The sequence below is a fragment of the Priapulus caudatus genome, unplaced genomic scaffold (genome assembly GCF_000485595.1).
Source record: "Priapulus caudatus unplaced genomic scaffold, Priapulus_caudatus-5.0.1 Scaffold156, whole genome shotgun sequence".
Classification (NCBI taxonomy): Eukaryota; Metazoa; Priapulida; class Priapulimorpha; order Priapulimorphida; family Priapulidae; genus Priapulus; species Priapulus caudatus.
In genome coordinates this window covers 112447-126253 of record NW_014577217.1, presented here as the reverse complement: position 1 = coordinate 126253, position 13807 = coordinate 112447, and the positions used below count along the sequence as shown (strand labels likewise).

The 13807-nt window shown below is 47.0% G+C and overlaps 2 protein-coding genes across 2 annotated transcripts in view; one reads left to right on the top strand and one right to left on the bottom strand.

Moving 5' to 3' along the window:
* Nucleotides 1–1310: 1310 nt before the first annotated feature.
* LOC106806358 lies at nt 1311–11629 on the bottom strand. The gene is made up of 4 exons (XM_014808269.1): nt 11451–11629; nt 7005–7149; nt 5416–6869; nt 1311–1821 (listed from the first exon to the last, which is right to left on the bottom strand). Exons 2-4 carry the CDS (start codon nt 7137–7139, stop codon nt 1311–1313), a joined length of 2100 nt encoding a protein of 699 aa, XP_014663755.1. The 5' UTR covers nt 7140–7149; nt 11451–11629.
* Nucleotides 11630–11846: 217 nt separating this feature from the next.
* Nucleotides 11847–13807, top strand: part of LOC106806374 (malate dehydrogenase, cytoplasmic-like) — a 10041-nt gene continuing 8080 nt past the window's right edge. The window contains exon 1 of the mRNA XM_014808297.1: nt 11847–11977. Within this exon, the coding sequence (XP_014663783.1) occupies nt 11975–11977 (3 nt within the window). The 5' untranslated portion in view covers nt 11847–11974. The remainder of the gene's footprint in view (nt 11978–13807) is intronic.

The window sequence follows — 13807 nt, the reverse complement described above, 5'->3', positions numbered from 1 at the left end:
CGATTCTGACTACAACGCTGTGGACCCGCAGCGCCGCGATACGGTCGCAGTGCTCGCATCGAGCTGTCGACGAAGGTACGGTGGCGGTGGCGGAGGCGGTGCCAATATGTGTATGCAGACCTGCCAACCTTACGATTTTCGTATTCCTTACGAATTCCATTGATGTTTCTACGAATGTGCGTTCAAACTGAAAAACTTACGATTTTTTGCAGCGAGCCGAGAAATATCTGGCGATTGTGTTGCGCAAGCCATATTGGTATCACGCGTTCCGTTGTTCTCGCGTGCTCTAGATTAGTCCCATCATTTCATTGCGCGCATAGCATACATAAACAACAATGGCGCCTGCTGCCCATAAAGAAAAGCCTTAACTATTTTCATGATCACAGGTTGGCAGCTCTGTGTATGGTGTGTGTGCGACTGTGGGTGTGTATATCACATGTGTATACATGTGGTATATATGTGGCGTGCCAATGGTGAGCAATATACTTTCAAGCTCTGACGTTCAAATATGTAAAAGCATGCTGCATTATATTTATTTATTTAGTAATTTATTTATCGCATCGAGCTCTCACGAAGTACGGTAGTAGGGATGGTGGTGCCATATGTGTGTATATTGGTGAGCAATATACTTTCAGGCTCTGACGTGCAAATATGTAAATAGCATGCTGGGATATTTTTTATTTTTTTAATCGGCAGCGGCAGTGATGAAATCCCTTATTAGTGACTATACTTATTCGTGAATTTTTCTTGAGTATGAAAATTTAGCACTTAAACAGTGTTTTCTCGCGCGCGCGTTTCTCTCCGCAGGTGTGTGACAGACATTTATATATACATTTATGTATATATATATATAGACTATATATATATACTAATAAATTATAATATTCAAGCAGCTAATATACCTTATACTGCTAGGTATTATTAGCTCTTGATTAATATATATTATTTATCTATTTATCCTGCTCGCAGGGGTGCCGACAGCGAGACGAGAACGTCGTTGAACGTCGGCCCGACGCTTCACGCCGCGCCTGTTCATCAGCGGCTGGCGGATTTTTAGCTTGCTTGCGACGTGAGCTTACGGTTTCTCTGGGCCACCTGGGTGTTTTATGTCGGGTCCGCGTCCGACAGTTTTGTGTAGGAGTGGACTGTTGTGCGCCAGCTGGCGGCGCTCTATAGTGCGCGGCAGTCTACTTTTTATGGCGTTTGTTGTGGCTGCTGTGCTCCTGGTTTATTTGCTCTCGTGTGTCGCCGTTGCCGATTGCTTATAAGGGAGTCGCAGTTGCGCGTACGCGTATTTTTGGGCACACGCATTACGTGGTATTCTCCGGACGGGCTGAGTGAGTAAGTCGCGCACGGTATTGTGTCTTCTGATTACGGGTAATTCGCAATCGGTATTTTGGAAATACGACGTTCGTTGTGGAGGTTTCAAATGTGTTAGTGAATCCCGCCGTCTTCGTCATGCGAGCGTTCCAGGTCACGGCGAGGTCAGCAGGCAGGCGTCCATCGAACGCGCGCGCGTTGTAGAGCGCGAACAGCTGTCGCACGAGCGCGTCGCGGCGATGCCGGAACTCGAGCACGTAGCGCGCAGCCTCCACGTGTCGCTGCCGCCCCGCCGGCACGTGTGCACTCAGCGACGCCAGGAAGTCGAGGCGCGGTGCATACGCGGGGTCGGCGCGAGTCACGATCGTCGGCGGCACGGCGCGACTCTTGACGCTCGCGCCTCCGCCACCTCGTCCGGGACGCGGGCGCGACACACCGCCACGTTGTCCAGGATGCGGCGACACGGTGCCACGTTGTCCAGGACGCGGCCGCGGCGACACGCCGCCTCTCGTTCGTCCGTCCGTGGTTCCGTCACTCCGCGGCAGCTGCGCAATCGACCCCGAGGACCCGTCCGTGGGCCTCGGGAGTATGCGAGTCGCGAGGCTCGGGTAGTCGTCGTCGTCGCTTGACGAGTCGTGGATGAAGCGGCAATCCGCCTCCCTCTGCTTCCGCGTCGAATCCGTCGCCATCGTCGTCTTCTTCGGCGTCCGCAGTCTCGCGAGGAAGCCGTCAAACTCGCTCTCGCTGCTCGAATCGGACTTCAAGAGGGCGCCGCCGCTGCGCGGGACTCTACCGCTCAAAATACATATATATAATATATATATATATATATATGCTGTAGCATTAGCGTGATGGGGGTGGATTTGATCTTGCTGCCAGCGAATATTACTATATAGTATACAATTTGTATGTTGATTCCATAGAAATCTGCTAATAACTAATTATCAGTTTCTGATATCCAGGTCTCACTAATTACACCATCATCGAAATTGTGCCATAATGCAGCCTCCTTTAATTAAACAGCGAGTGATAACTTGTTTACTCATGCAGCTGGTGACGACCCTGAACATCTGATCTACGCGTCTGAGATTGTATTTTTGGCGGCAAACTCTGCGCTGAGCAGACGCATGACGTCAGCGTGCTGCGCACCGTTCGCTCGCTGCTTTACCGTGCCGTAGTTGTCCTTCACAAACAAAGCGAACCCTCCCAACGGCTTCTGTGGCTGCTGCACACCGCCCTGTGCCGGCTTGCCTCGCACTAGCAGCTGAAACCTGTGCAAAAAAACAACTGAACATTGACAACGTAGCTGTTACAATATTACTCGCCACAAATCTGAATTTGATGTGTTGGCTAATAGTCTGTTGTCATCACATCTCACAACCATGTCACCGCACTAGCTACAAGTTTAAAATCGGCATTATATACATATCTACCTCTCACTGAGTCATCTTACATACATGTCTAGTGTCTACCTTTTCCTGGGTCACATTACATACATATCTCTCTCTCTCTCTCTCTCTCTGTCTCTCTCCGTCTTCTCATATACATATAGCCTCTCCCTGTGTCACCCAACATCGCATATATATCTCCACCTCCCTTTCTTCGCTTCATCTTACACACCTATTTCCCGCTCCCTGTGTCAGCTTCTCCCTGTCACCTTCTCCCTGTGTCAACTTCTCCCTGTGTCACCTTTTCCCTATGTCACCTTCTCCCTGTGTGACCTTCTCCCTGCATCACCTCCCTGTGTCACCTTTGCCCTATGTCACCTTCTCCCTGTGTGACCTTCTCCCTGCATCACCTCCCTCTGTCACCTTCTCCCCGTATCACATCTAGACACGTCGTGTCACCTTCTCCCTGTATCACCTTCTTCCTCTGTCACCTCCCTCTGTCATCTTCTCCCTGCATCTCCTCCCTCTGTCACCTTCTCCCCGTATCACATCTAGACACGACGTGTCACCTTCTCCCTGTATCACCTTCTTCCTCTGTCACCTCCCCATGTCACCTTCTCCCCGTGTCTCTCACTCCGACGACCTACCTGCCCTTGCAGAGTCCACACACCTTCTTCGTGATGTCGAGTGACTTGCTATGGCGACCGACCTGCGAGTCGCAGCGCGTGCAGCGGTACACGTACTTCGTCTCGATAACGTACGTGTGGGTGCGGCCGATCGGCGGCAGGCCGGGCAGGCGCACGCATGTGAGCGCCGTCCACTGGCGCCACAGCGGGCCGTGGCCGTCGCGCGAGCCGCTGATGACCCAGGCGGCGGCGTGGCAGAGCTCGTGGGCGAGCGTGTCACGCGTTCTCTCTGCACTGTCGCACACCTGCGAGCAGATAAATAGATAAATAATATATATTATCAAGAGCTAATAATACCTAGCTAGTAATAAGGTATTATTAGCTCTTGATATATATCATATCAACAACAGATATCAGATAAACGAAGATCTTTCTAGATCCTACCTATAGGTATATTTTGTGTTGGAACAACGTTCTATTATGTTCTACATAAACACAAGTTTCGAGAACATTCAATCTGTTATTAGAATTCCCACTGACTTCACGCTCTCCAAATAGTCGTGACTTAATTAGTGCTCGAGGCGAAGGTTCACCGCCAGAGGTCGCAAACGGCGTTAAAAATTTCTCGTCTGCGCGCATACAAGCTCTCGCGCCCTTCTCGTTAAGAATGGAAGTGAATCGGGCGTTTGGCAGCGTACACGGTCTCGATACACGGGCCCAGTTACGATACACAGTTACACACGCACATGTAAACGCACTCACACATGTATATACGCACGCGCGCACGCGGGTAAGATGTACGCAGTAGACTAACGCGTCACGCCTCATGTAGCGGCGACGTATGAACGCACGACGCGGGAGCGCCATGCAGTCAAGCAAGCAACGAATATGTGTATGCACTCGCCTCAGATCCGGCACTGGCGGGCCCACGCGCGTATGTGCGACGTTACGCGCATGGATGTGTACAAACACGCATGCACGTAATCACACACTCACACGCACACTCACACACAAGTACACGCAGAAGTACACGCACGCACACATACGCACAATCCCGTTCCCTGTCGCACTCTCCCCCTCTCTCTTTCTTGCTCACTCGCCATTTCTATCGCTCTCTTGCTCGCTCTCTTTCTTATGCTCTTTCTCTTTCCCCGGTTCTTCTTCTCTCTCGCGCACATTCGTACGTACGCCGCTACCCCCGTGTCCCCGAATTCAACTCTCACAGCCGGTGCCACGTTACCATCCACCATCTCTTAGACAAGAGCCATAAAATTCCGTCTGGCCCGTTCTTTGCGCGCGGCCTCGCACTCGCTCGTATTTTCTCGACGTTACCATGTTTTGCCCGGGCCACATGTATCTGTCAGGGCCAGCAACAGCAGCATTGTTCCCCCACACACGGGGCCATATGGCCGTCGGCACAGGTTGGCCACACATGTGCTGCGCTTCTGACGATCTGGGCTCGATATATTCACGCACAGCTTCCATCCACGGTGGATCCATCCATACGTCTACGGGGTATTTCCGCGAAAGATACGCGCGGGGACTGGTGGTGATGACGTCAGGTTTCTCGCTCACATTGATTGATGCTACCGTGAGAGAACGTGGGGAGACAGGGGCGTGGTGTGTGTGTGTGTGTGTGTGTGTGTGTGTGTGTGTGTGTGTGTGTGTGTGTGTGCGCGCGCGTGCGTATGTGCGTGTGTGTGCGCGCGCATGAGTCGCTCTCTCGTTTCATCGCGCTCTCTTTATTTTTCCCTTTCTCGCCTTCGTTCTCTGCCTTTTTATACCTCCCCTTCTTCCACTATCATACTCTCTCGCCTTCTCTTCCTCTCCCCCTATTTCCCTTTTGCTCTCTCTTCCTCTCTGTCTATACCCCTTCTCTCTCCTCCTTCTCCTCCCTCCATTTCCCTCCCTTTACTCACTCCCTCTCCCTCTCTTTATCACCATCTCTCCCTCTCCTCTCTCCCTCCTTCCGCCCTCTCCCTCAATTTCCCTCACTCTCTCTCCCTCCATCTTCCTTCCTCCCCATCTCTTTCTCTCTCTCTCTCTCTCTCTCTCTCTCTCTCTCTCTCTCTCTCTACACGTGCTCGTCGATTAGTCGCGGCGAATTTCCGGGGTCGTCGTCGTCCGACGAATCGACGAGATTCACGACCTCGGCGACGCTCGTCTTACTTGCGTTCGTCGTTTCCGGCGAGTCGCTGTCGACTTTCGACGGCGCGCCAGGGTCACCGATGGTCTTCTCCTCGCGTAAGAGATCGGTTAGGCTTTGAAAGATGTTTTTCCGCGCTGCTTCCTTCGTCGGCGGTTTGCGGTTGTCGGCAGCCTCTTTTACGCGCAACCTCGTCGCCAGATCGGGGATGAAGACGCTTTCGTCGAGGCACGTAAAGTAGAGAGATGATCCTCGCTTGAGCTTTCCCCAACTCTCAACCTTCCTATCGAATCGCTCCCAATTCCCGCCGAAATTGCCATCGACGGCTCCCGCCACACGCGAATCTGCGAGTGAACTACCTCCGGTACTCTTTGGCATGGCGGTGGCTTTTTTCGTGAACGAAGGCGGCTCGAAGAAAATGTTTTTCCCTCGTTCTAGCTCTTTCGCTTTTGTGTCCTCGCTCGTCGACCGTTTGTTAACGGACGGTGACACCTCGCGCATGCCTGCAGAGTCTGCAACACCCGTCGCAGCAGGTGTTACGTCTCGAGCGAGGTTTTGTGCGTGACCCGCGCTGGGCGATGCGCCGGTATATAGGACGGTGCTCTCAGACACCGGCACGTCGTCCCATTCGTCGAGGATGCTGCGCGAGCGACGCGGCCCGCGGCTGCGCACGGTCACGTGCGAGAAACGATCCTCCGCGGCGAGCAGGTCCGCGTAGGTGCCGCCATAGTCGCCGCGGTTACCGCCGTCCGAGCTCGCAGCCTCCGCGAATCCGTCGCCGGCGACAACCGTTGTCGAGAAGTAGGCGGAGACGTCGGGAGGCAGCTCCTTGATGCCGCCGTCGTCGTCCGGGTCGCCGTCGCCGTGAATGAAGATGGAGTCCTCGTAGAAACCATCGTCATCGCCACCGCCACCCTCTCCGTTAGCGTCGCTGCCGCCGCCGTCTTCCTGCGTTGACGACGATTGGAATTCGGGGTCGCTACCCGTAGAGCTGCAGTCGACGATTCTCCGCGAGCGATTAGTTTTCGTCTTCGAATGCGCACCTGAGTTTCGGCTGACGGGGGCTGGGAAAGCAAATGTGTGGTGATTTTCCACGTTAGTTGGTGTGTCCGTTTTAGTTCTCAACTTTCCCTTCTTCCTGGATAGTTTTCCTCGTCTTCTTTCACTTAGACTCCCAGTGGAGGTGGGGGTCTGCTCTAAGCAATTATTGCTATCAAAATTAGCCAAAGGCTTCATCACATCGCCCAATTCCTCTGCTAGGGGCAATACGTTTCTACAATCTGACATTTTACTCGTTGGGTTCTTATTTTCTTTTTTAGCCACAGGCGTCTTTTTTTCCGACGATAACTTAAGTTTCGATTTATGTCGTTTGGCCTTCGCTGACAATGTCTAGAAAAATACATAAAGCAAACATTAAATTGTCATATAGATCATACAAAGATAAATGAAGTAAGAAATTAAGGTGTAATTAGTGTATGGATTGAACCATGAATGCATTGTTGGTTTAAATCAAGGTTCAGATACCTGTATAGCCGTGTCCAAATCACCATGCTCATGCCATCCCAACTTGTTCCCCAGTTTATGGAACATGCTGCTGATATCCATCTCATCCATAGTTCCAGCAGCATATTTTTTAGCAGATGTGTTTGCAGACGCCATATTATATGTGCTGGTAAACATAAAATAAAAACAAAATTAGCACCAGCCAGTAGTTCCAATGTAGAGATGTTACAAAAGGTTTGATGATTCAAATAATATTACCGGAGGTAGACCTAAACTCGCCATAATAGAAAAAAGAAAAAAGAAGACAAAATGACTCAATTATTAAAATTTGAATTACCATATTAATTCCAACTAATACCATACCTATTAGAGTTTTAAAAAGAAAAGAGTTATGGCTATTTTCATACGCAATAAATTTATTCTATGTCCATTGCTTTTGTATTGTGGTTTGACAAAAGTTGCCTCGATCGAAGGATAGCAACGCAAATGCACAAGGCACACAACAATGCTCAAATGACTTTCTTGAGCGGCCGGGGCGGGGGCGCGGTAACACACGGAGCGAGTCCTTAATATTTTACAAAAGTCGATTGAAGCTACCTTGGGATCAAATACATGATTTGTCATCTTATTATCAACACATGTTTAATTACATAATTGATTAATTAATTAATTAGTAATTAGGGATTTGGCAAAGATTTGACAGAGAGTCAACATTCCGGGAACAAAAATGACAACTTGTCGAATTCATCAGATTTCCATAAACAATTATCACCAAATCAAGTTAAGATGTTAAAGAAATGATGCACCATGCTTTTTTTAGGGGATGCCAAAACTTGCAATTCTCTGCTACTAAACAGGCCCTCAAAGATGAGTCTAAACTCTGAAGTAAGCTTGTACGATCTCAAAACGTGCGCATTTCATAATTATTTTTTTAAAGATGGTGACCGAGTCCTCAATGTTGTCATAGATGTAACGTGGGTGGGAAAACAACATAGAACTAATCGAACCCTCCCTTTTATTCAGGGGTGAGCCGTCTGTCCTCGTCAGATCTATGCTTGGCTGCGCCAAAGCACACTGTCCTTTTCAAGCTGCACTGCGCACGCACATTGTCACATCCTACTCCAATGACGTGGACGTATACACAGTTTATATGATATTAATGTTGTAGTAAAACAAGTGCGCAGAGCGAACAGCCGACCTCATCTAACCTCTACTGCGGTGACTCTGTTATTGGTGGTAGTGGTGGAGATTCTAGTTAACCTGTGAGACCCAATGTGTTCACATACACGCCGAAAACTAGTGGAGAATGCACAGGGATGCGTAATCAGGAACCTTCTCAAAAGAGTGTTCGTTTGGGATCGTTTATGAAAGTTGCAGAGATGAGGCCCGCGTACGTTTAAGTGTCTTTCAGATTAAAGATGGAAAGCCTTCCCATACATACGTAGTAGCAACAACTATTTGCAAAGACGAATAGGTAAGCACTTCTATCCATTTACCTACGCAAGCCTACAGGCTGCCCAAATTGGCAATAGAGAGCTGCCACTCTGTTAGCCAATTAACGCAGGGCCCCAAAAAACTGGCCACCAAACGATGCACTGGCAGCAGCAACTGCAGTGGCATACGTTACAGGTAACATACCTGACAGTACAAATGACATTAGAAATTATACGATTTAAGGAACATACATCCTTCTTTAACCAAATTTAGCTTTTGAAATTTCCACTGTGACATTTAGCTTAATCCAGGCATGTATAGATTTACTAGCAAACCTGGCAGTCCAAATTCTTTCTACAGACAGTCAACAAATCAAAGTTTAACCCTCCTCCTGAGGGTCAAAAGGTTATCCGACATTACTCTTCGCATGTCAGCAGAAGGGAATTCATGGTCCTTTCACATACAAGCCATAAAACATGCTAGGTCACGCTGAAAACAAAAAACAGTTTTCTTTCGAATCGCTCCGTCAGACCAGGTGCCTTCGAGTAAATGTCATAAAATCTGCCCTGGTGCCACTGGACCTTTGACCTGTGACCTCATTTCGGCACAGTGATGGCTTTTCCTACCATGATTGCTATACACCGACATATCACGAGACCTAGGTCGAGCCGTTTAGATTTGTGCCGCAATGTCTTGCATTTCCTCCCTATACCTTAAGTTAAGGAGTGAATGTTCCCCTTCTTTTTAACCTCTTGACCTTGACTTTGGACCCCCGAGACTTCGACGATCAACTCGATTTTCGGATTACCCCCCACGTCCCGATATCAGTGACCCGTACGCCGACGCGGTTAGATGTGTTCGCCCAATGTTGACGGCACGCACGGACGGTACGCTCGGACGGACCGCACGGAGCAACGCGATCATGCGATTCTACAAGCTGCATTGAACTATGGTCAGATGAGTAACAAAAAATTGACTTCTTGTTAAATGCAGTGACTCTTGACAGCCAGCTGATCGTTGTTCGTTTACTGTAGTTTAGGAAGTTGTATTTTATTACACTAGTTGAACTGTTGGTTGTATTTTTCGGATAGAACGGTTAATTTATGTTAAATAACAAAAATATAATTATCAATGTATTATGATGTTTTTATTAAGCCTAGGAATTTGTTTTATTGTAGTTATGCTGCATATTTGCTGTATGATCTACGATTATCTGCTGCAATAAATTAAACTTTATTTAATTTTGAAAATGCAAATGTTCAATTCCAGGTAAGCCGAGATTGTGAATTGAAATGATGATTGCGAATCAAATAGAATTTATCTTCCTTTCTCTTTGGTGTAATCGCAAATTGAAGATCTTTCTTACTGTGATCCAGTGTTGAATTGTGTAAATTTTATCAACTTTCTATCTTCTCTCGGTCTTCGATATAAGTCCCTTGACATAGAACTTTTTGAATTGCAAGACAATGTTTACGACGTTATCATTACCACTACTGTGGACTATCATACCACTACGCACGCACTTGGCAGCGTAAAGAACAATGTCGGCACCTGCCGCTACAGTTACACTACTGACTACAGCACACACGGCGGTTAACCGACCAGGCTGTGATGGACTAACGTCAATACCCGGTTAGCTCACGCTACATAGGGTCTATGTCCCCCAGTCTCGGAACGTCTACCCTGGGTACGGTCCGTATACCGCGAACGTAACTGTTTACTATTTTTGTGATGGTTCAGGGTTAGGATTAGGTATACTAATAGGGTTCGCCTGGGTTCGGGTTAGGGTTAGGGAGTAGGCAGGTAGGCGACTCCCTAGATCGTTAGTGGAGCTTAGGCCGAGGTACGGGCCGGCATATAATATAGCTACCAAGGGTACGTCCGGTATACGGACCGTAACCAGGGTACGATTCCGGCAGTAACCCGGGGACATAAGGCGTGTTCACACAGACGTTTTTGGCCGAGCTAATTAGGCCCGTGCCTAGATTTGGCTCGAGCCGAGTGTTCACACAGACGTTTTTGGCCCCGAGCCTGAATTAGGCCCGTGCCAGATTTGGTCCCATCGAAAACGTGGACCAGGCCGAGCCAAATTTTAGCACCAGCTTTCGGCGAGAGGGTAGAGCGGTAGAACTCGGTGTTTGGCGGTAGATCTGCGAGTGTCAACACGTGTACTTCGGAGTAAAATAAAGTCGCAAAACAGTAGTAAAAATTTGAAAATTTGATTCAGTGATGCACGTTTTCAAGATTGATAATTGACTCGGAACGTAAGTAAACACTCTAAATGTTACACACACGCCATCTGTCGCGAGCATACTGTCCAAGTATCTTGTGAGTGTGAGATATTGTGCAATTAAAATTTATTTGAATTTTGAATTATGACATTTGACGACAGTAGTAATGAGTATTACTTCGCTCCCTACTTGCGTACGGTGTGACACTTGCATCTCTATAAATATAATCTATTATCTATCTCTATTATATCTTCTACGTATCTCTATCTTATTTATGAGGATAGTGACGTCGTGAAGCTCGACTCAAAACCGGCCCGAGCCAAATCTAAGCACATTTTGGCTCGAAGCCAAATCATACCTGTTGAACGCGGCTTATAGGATCATCTATCACTATGCAGCGTAGCTAACCGTTTCTTGAGCGCAGTGGGTGGAGGTAGCGCCAGCCGTCGTCGGTTCAAGCCCCTTTTTTGCGTGGTAGGGTTAGTGGTTAGGGTTATGGATTTAGGGTTAGGGTTAGGTTAGGGTTATGGTATAGGGGTTAGTGTTAGGGTTGTGTTAGTGGTCTTGCTCATGCTAATACTCTCAAATCGTGACATTTATTCCCAAGGCTTATTATCGAAATCTGGCGCCGACCGACCGCCTCGTTTGTCTCGTTACACGTATGAAGCGAATGGGACTGGGTACCCATAGCCTCGAGACATTAAGATCGCTGGCGTACGCCGATGCCAACTGGCTTACTTGGAGCTAACACGCGGTCATTGACTATATATAACAACTCTCAGCAGTCATTCACAACGATTACCATCATGCACAACCGTGTAAACTACACATTGTACTGCTTATCCACCCTTACAGTTATTATTACTGGTTTCTTTGGTTTAATATTTGTTCATTTTATGATTTTTTCGTGGAGAACTGGCAACACATTAACTTTTGTATAAATTGATGGGGGTCGCCATATTTTGAATTGTCATATCCTTCCACCGCTGTTAAATCGATCTATATTATGCAAACATGACTCAATGTAGTCCCACGGCAATCTTTCTGAATTATTATAATATAACGAAGCTTTTAAAAAATATTAACCACTAAAAATATATTAAATATGTTTGTAAATAGTTTTATTTTATTTTATTTTACATTACTGACGTAAATCATCAGTCGTGCGAAATATTTTACACGTGGCAACCGTACGGAAAGCGAACGTTTTCGCCGGTGTTCGTTCTTCGGTGCCAGGGTCTGAGGTACTTGACTTTCAGTCGTTCTCGTGTTCGTACTGCTGCTGTCGTTGTCTTGTCTCACCGCAACAAGGAAACTTTCATCAAAATGGTATGTGACATCTGAATGCTTGATAGTTAGTGCTCATGTGTCTTATAATGTGTACCCATATTCATGCAAATGTTTGTATTTAATTTGATGTGAAATCTACGGCGCATTGTCATTTCACTGCCCTGCCTTGCCCTTGGCCTTTCCTTGGTTAGTCCTAGTACTAGTAGGATCTACTTCAACCTACGTTGAATTCGGTCTCGGTATGGTGAAAAGGACTAACTCTACGCAGGGATAGCCTCGAGCAGTGCTGTATTTGTAATAATTCGTCGAAACCTCTGTAGAAATAAGTCTACCTAGTAGTAGTAGGCCTAATACTTTAATATAATAGGGGCCACAAGTTCCCTTCTCGATGGCGCCGTGTTACAGTTGTAGAGCCTGGTCGGTTTAGCCTAATACGTAATAGTAATAGTAATACTATACTATTAGTATTACTATTATTAAGTAGGCCTACCAGTCAGCATTATATTGCAAATATTCTGTCTCTAGACTAGAGCATAACTATAAAATTTGGATTTTATCGAACAACTTCACCGCTGATTAAACTGGTTTTAACCACTATCTTACACGTGCTCGGACGCAATAATCGACTTGCTATTCATTATACCATCCTTGCCTTCCCTACTCCTTGGGCTATGGTTTTAAGCCACAAAAAGTGAAATACAAATTCCATTCATCAACCGTCTCTGTCGAAGAATTCGGGTAGTGTGTTAGATCCTGCACACACCTACCTCACAAACTACGCCACTTGATGACTTCTAACAAACTTAATTTTCAGTAGAAGTGGCAGGGTTTGTGCATGGGTGTGAAGTTAGTGGGTAAAAATACTAACTTAACACATTTATCCCAACCATTTTACTCTACAATAAAAGCACTTTCATTTCTGCAGGAATGTGGCACTTTCATTAATCGCTGTGGCTATATGCCCAGCAGCCGGGCGGGCAGCCCGGCACGGTCTTCGATTTCCTAAATGCCCGGCAGTTCCTAATCCTAACCCTAACCCTTGTTTACTTGAGATAATGCTGAAAATTAAAAACTGCCGGGCATTTAAGAAATCGAAGACCGTGCTCTGCAGCCGTCAGATATATGCCGGCTGCCGGGCATATAGCGTAAGCCACTCTGTTCATTAATTGTAGGCAGAATGTGGGGGTGGCATAGTTTGCGTATGTAGGCAGTGTGCAGGATGTGACACTACCCCAGAATTCTCTATCTGTAGGTACAATCTGTCTACATTTAATGTCTATGTTTACAGAGCTAAAGATCATTGAGGCTTGAACGAGTTATCAGTCATGCTCTGGGAGGCAGATTGTTGATTTATCATTGTATATGTAGTTATTACTTACCATACTTCCATACTTACCTTCATAATCATCATGAACATTGACCTTTCCAAATCTGAATTAGATTTCACAAGTGGTACAGAAGGTGATAAGAAATGATTATAAGCTGCTGTTACTTGCAGCAGGTTTTCCAACCTGTGATAAAACTGCAACCTTGAGTGAACAGTTGTTTGTTGGCCCAGCAAGAATGGGTAGTGGGCATAGTTGTAACAACTAACATGCTCCCCTGCTCAGTCTCTCTCTCTCTCTCTCTCTCTCTCTCTCTCTCTCTCTCTCTCCTGCTCAGCTGGATGACCTTGGTAGTGAAAGTGGCAGGTTGCTCTGCTGTTGTGGCAACCCATTCCGGTTGTTTCTTGTTTGCATGGGTGTGCCCTTACTAATGGATTCCTCTAGTTTTACATGTAAGCTTAACAGCTATTTAAACAGGAAGTATGTTTTTAAAATTGTCACATACATTTTCACCATGTTTTAGTTATTCTTTGAAAACCCTAAA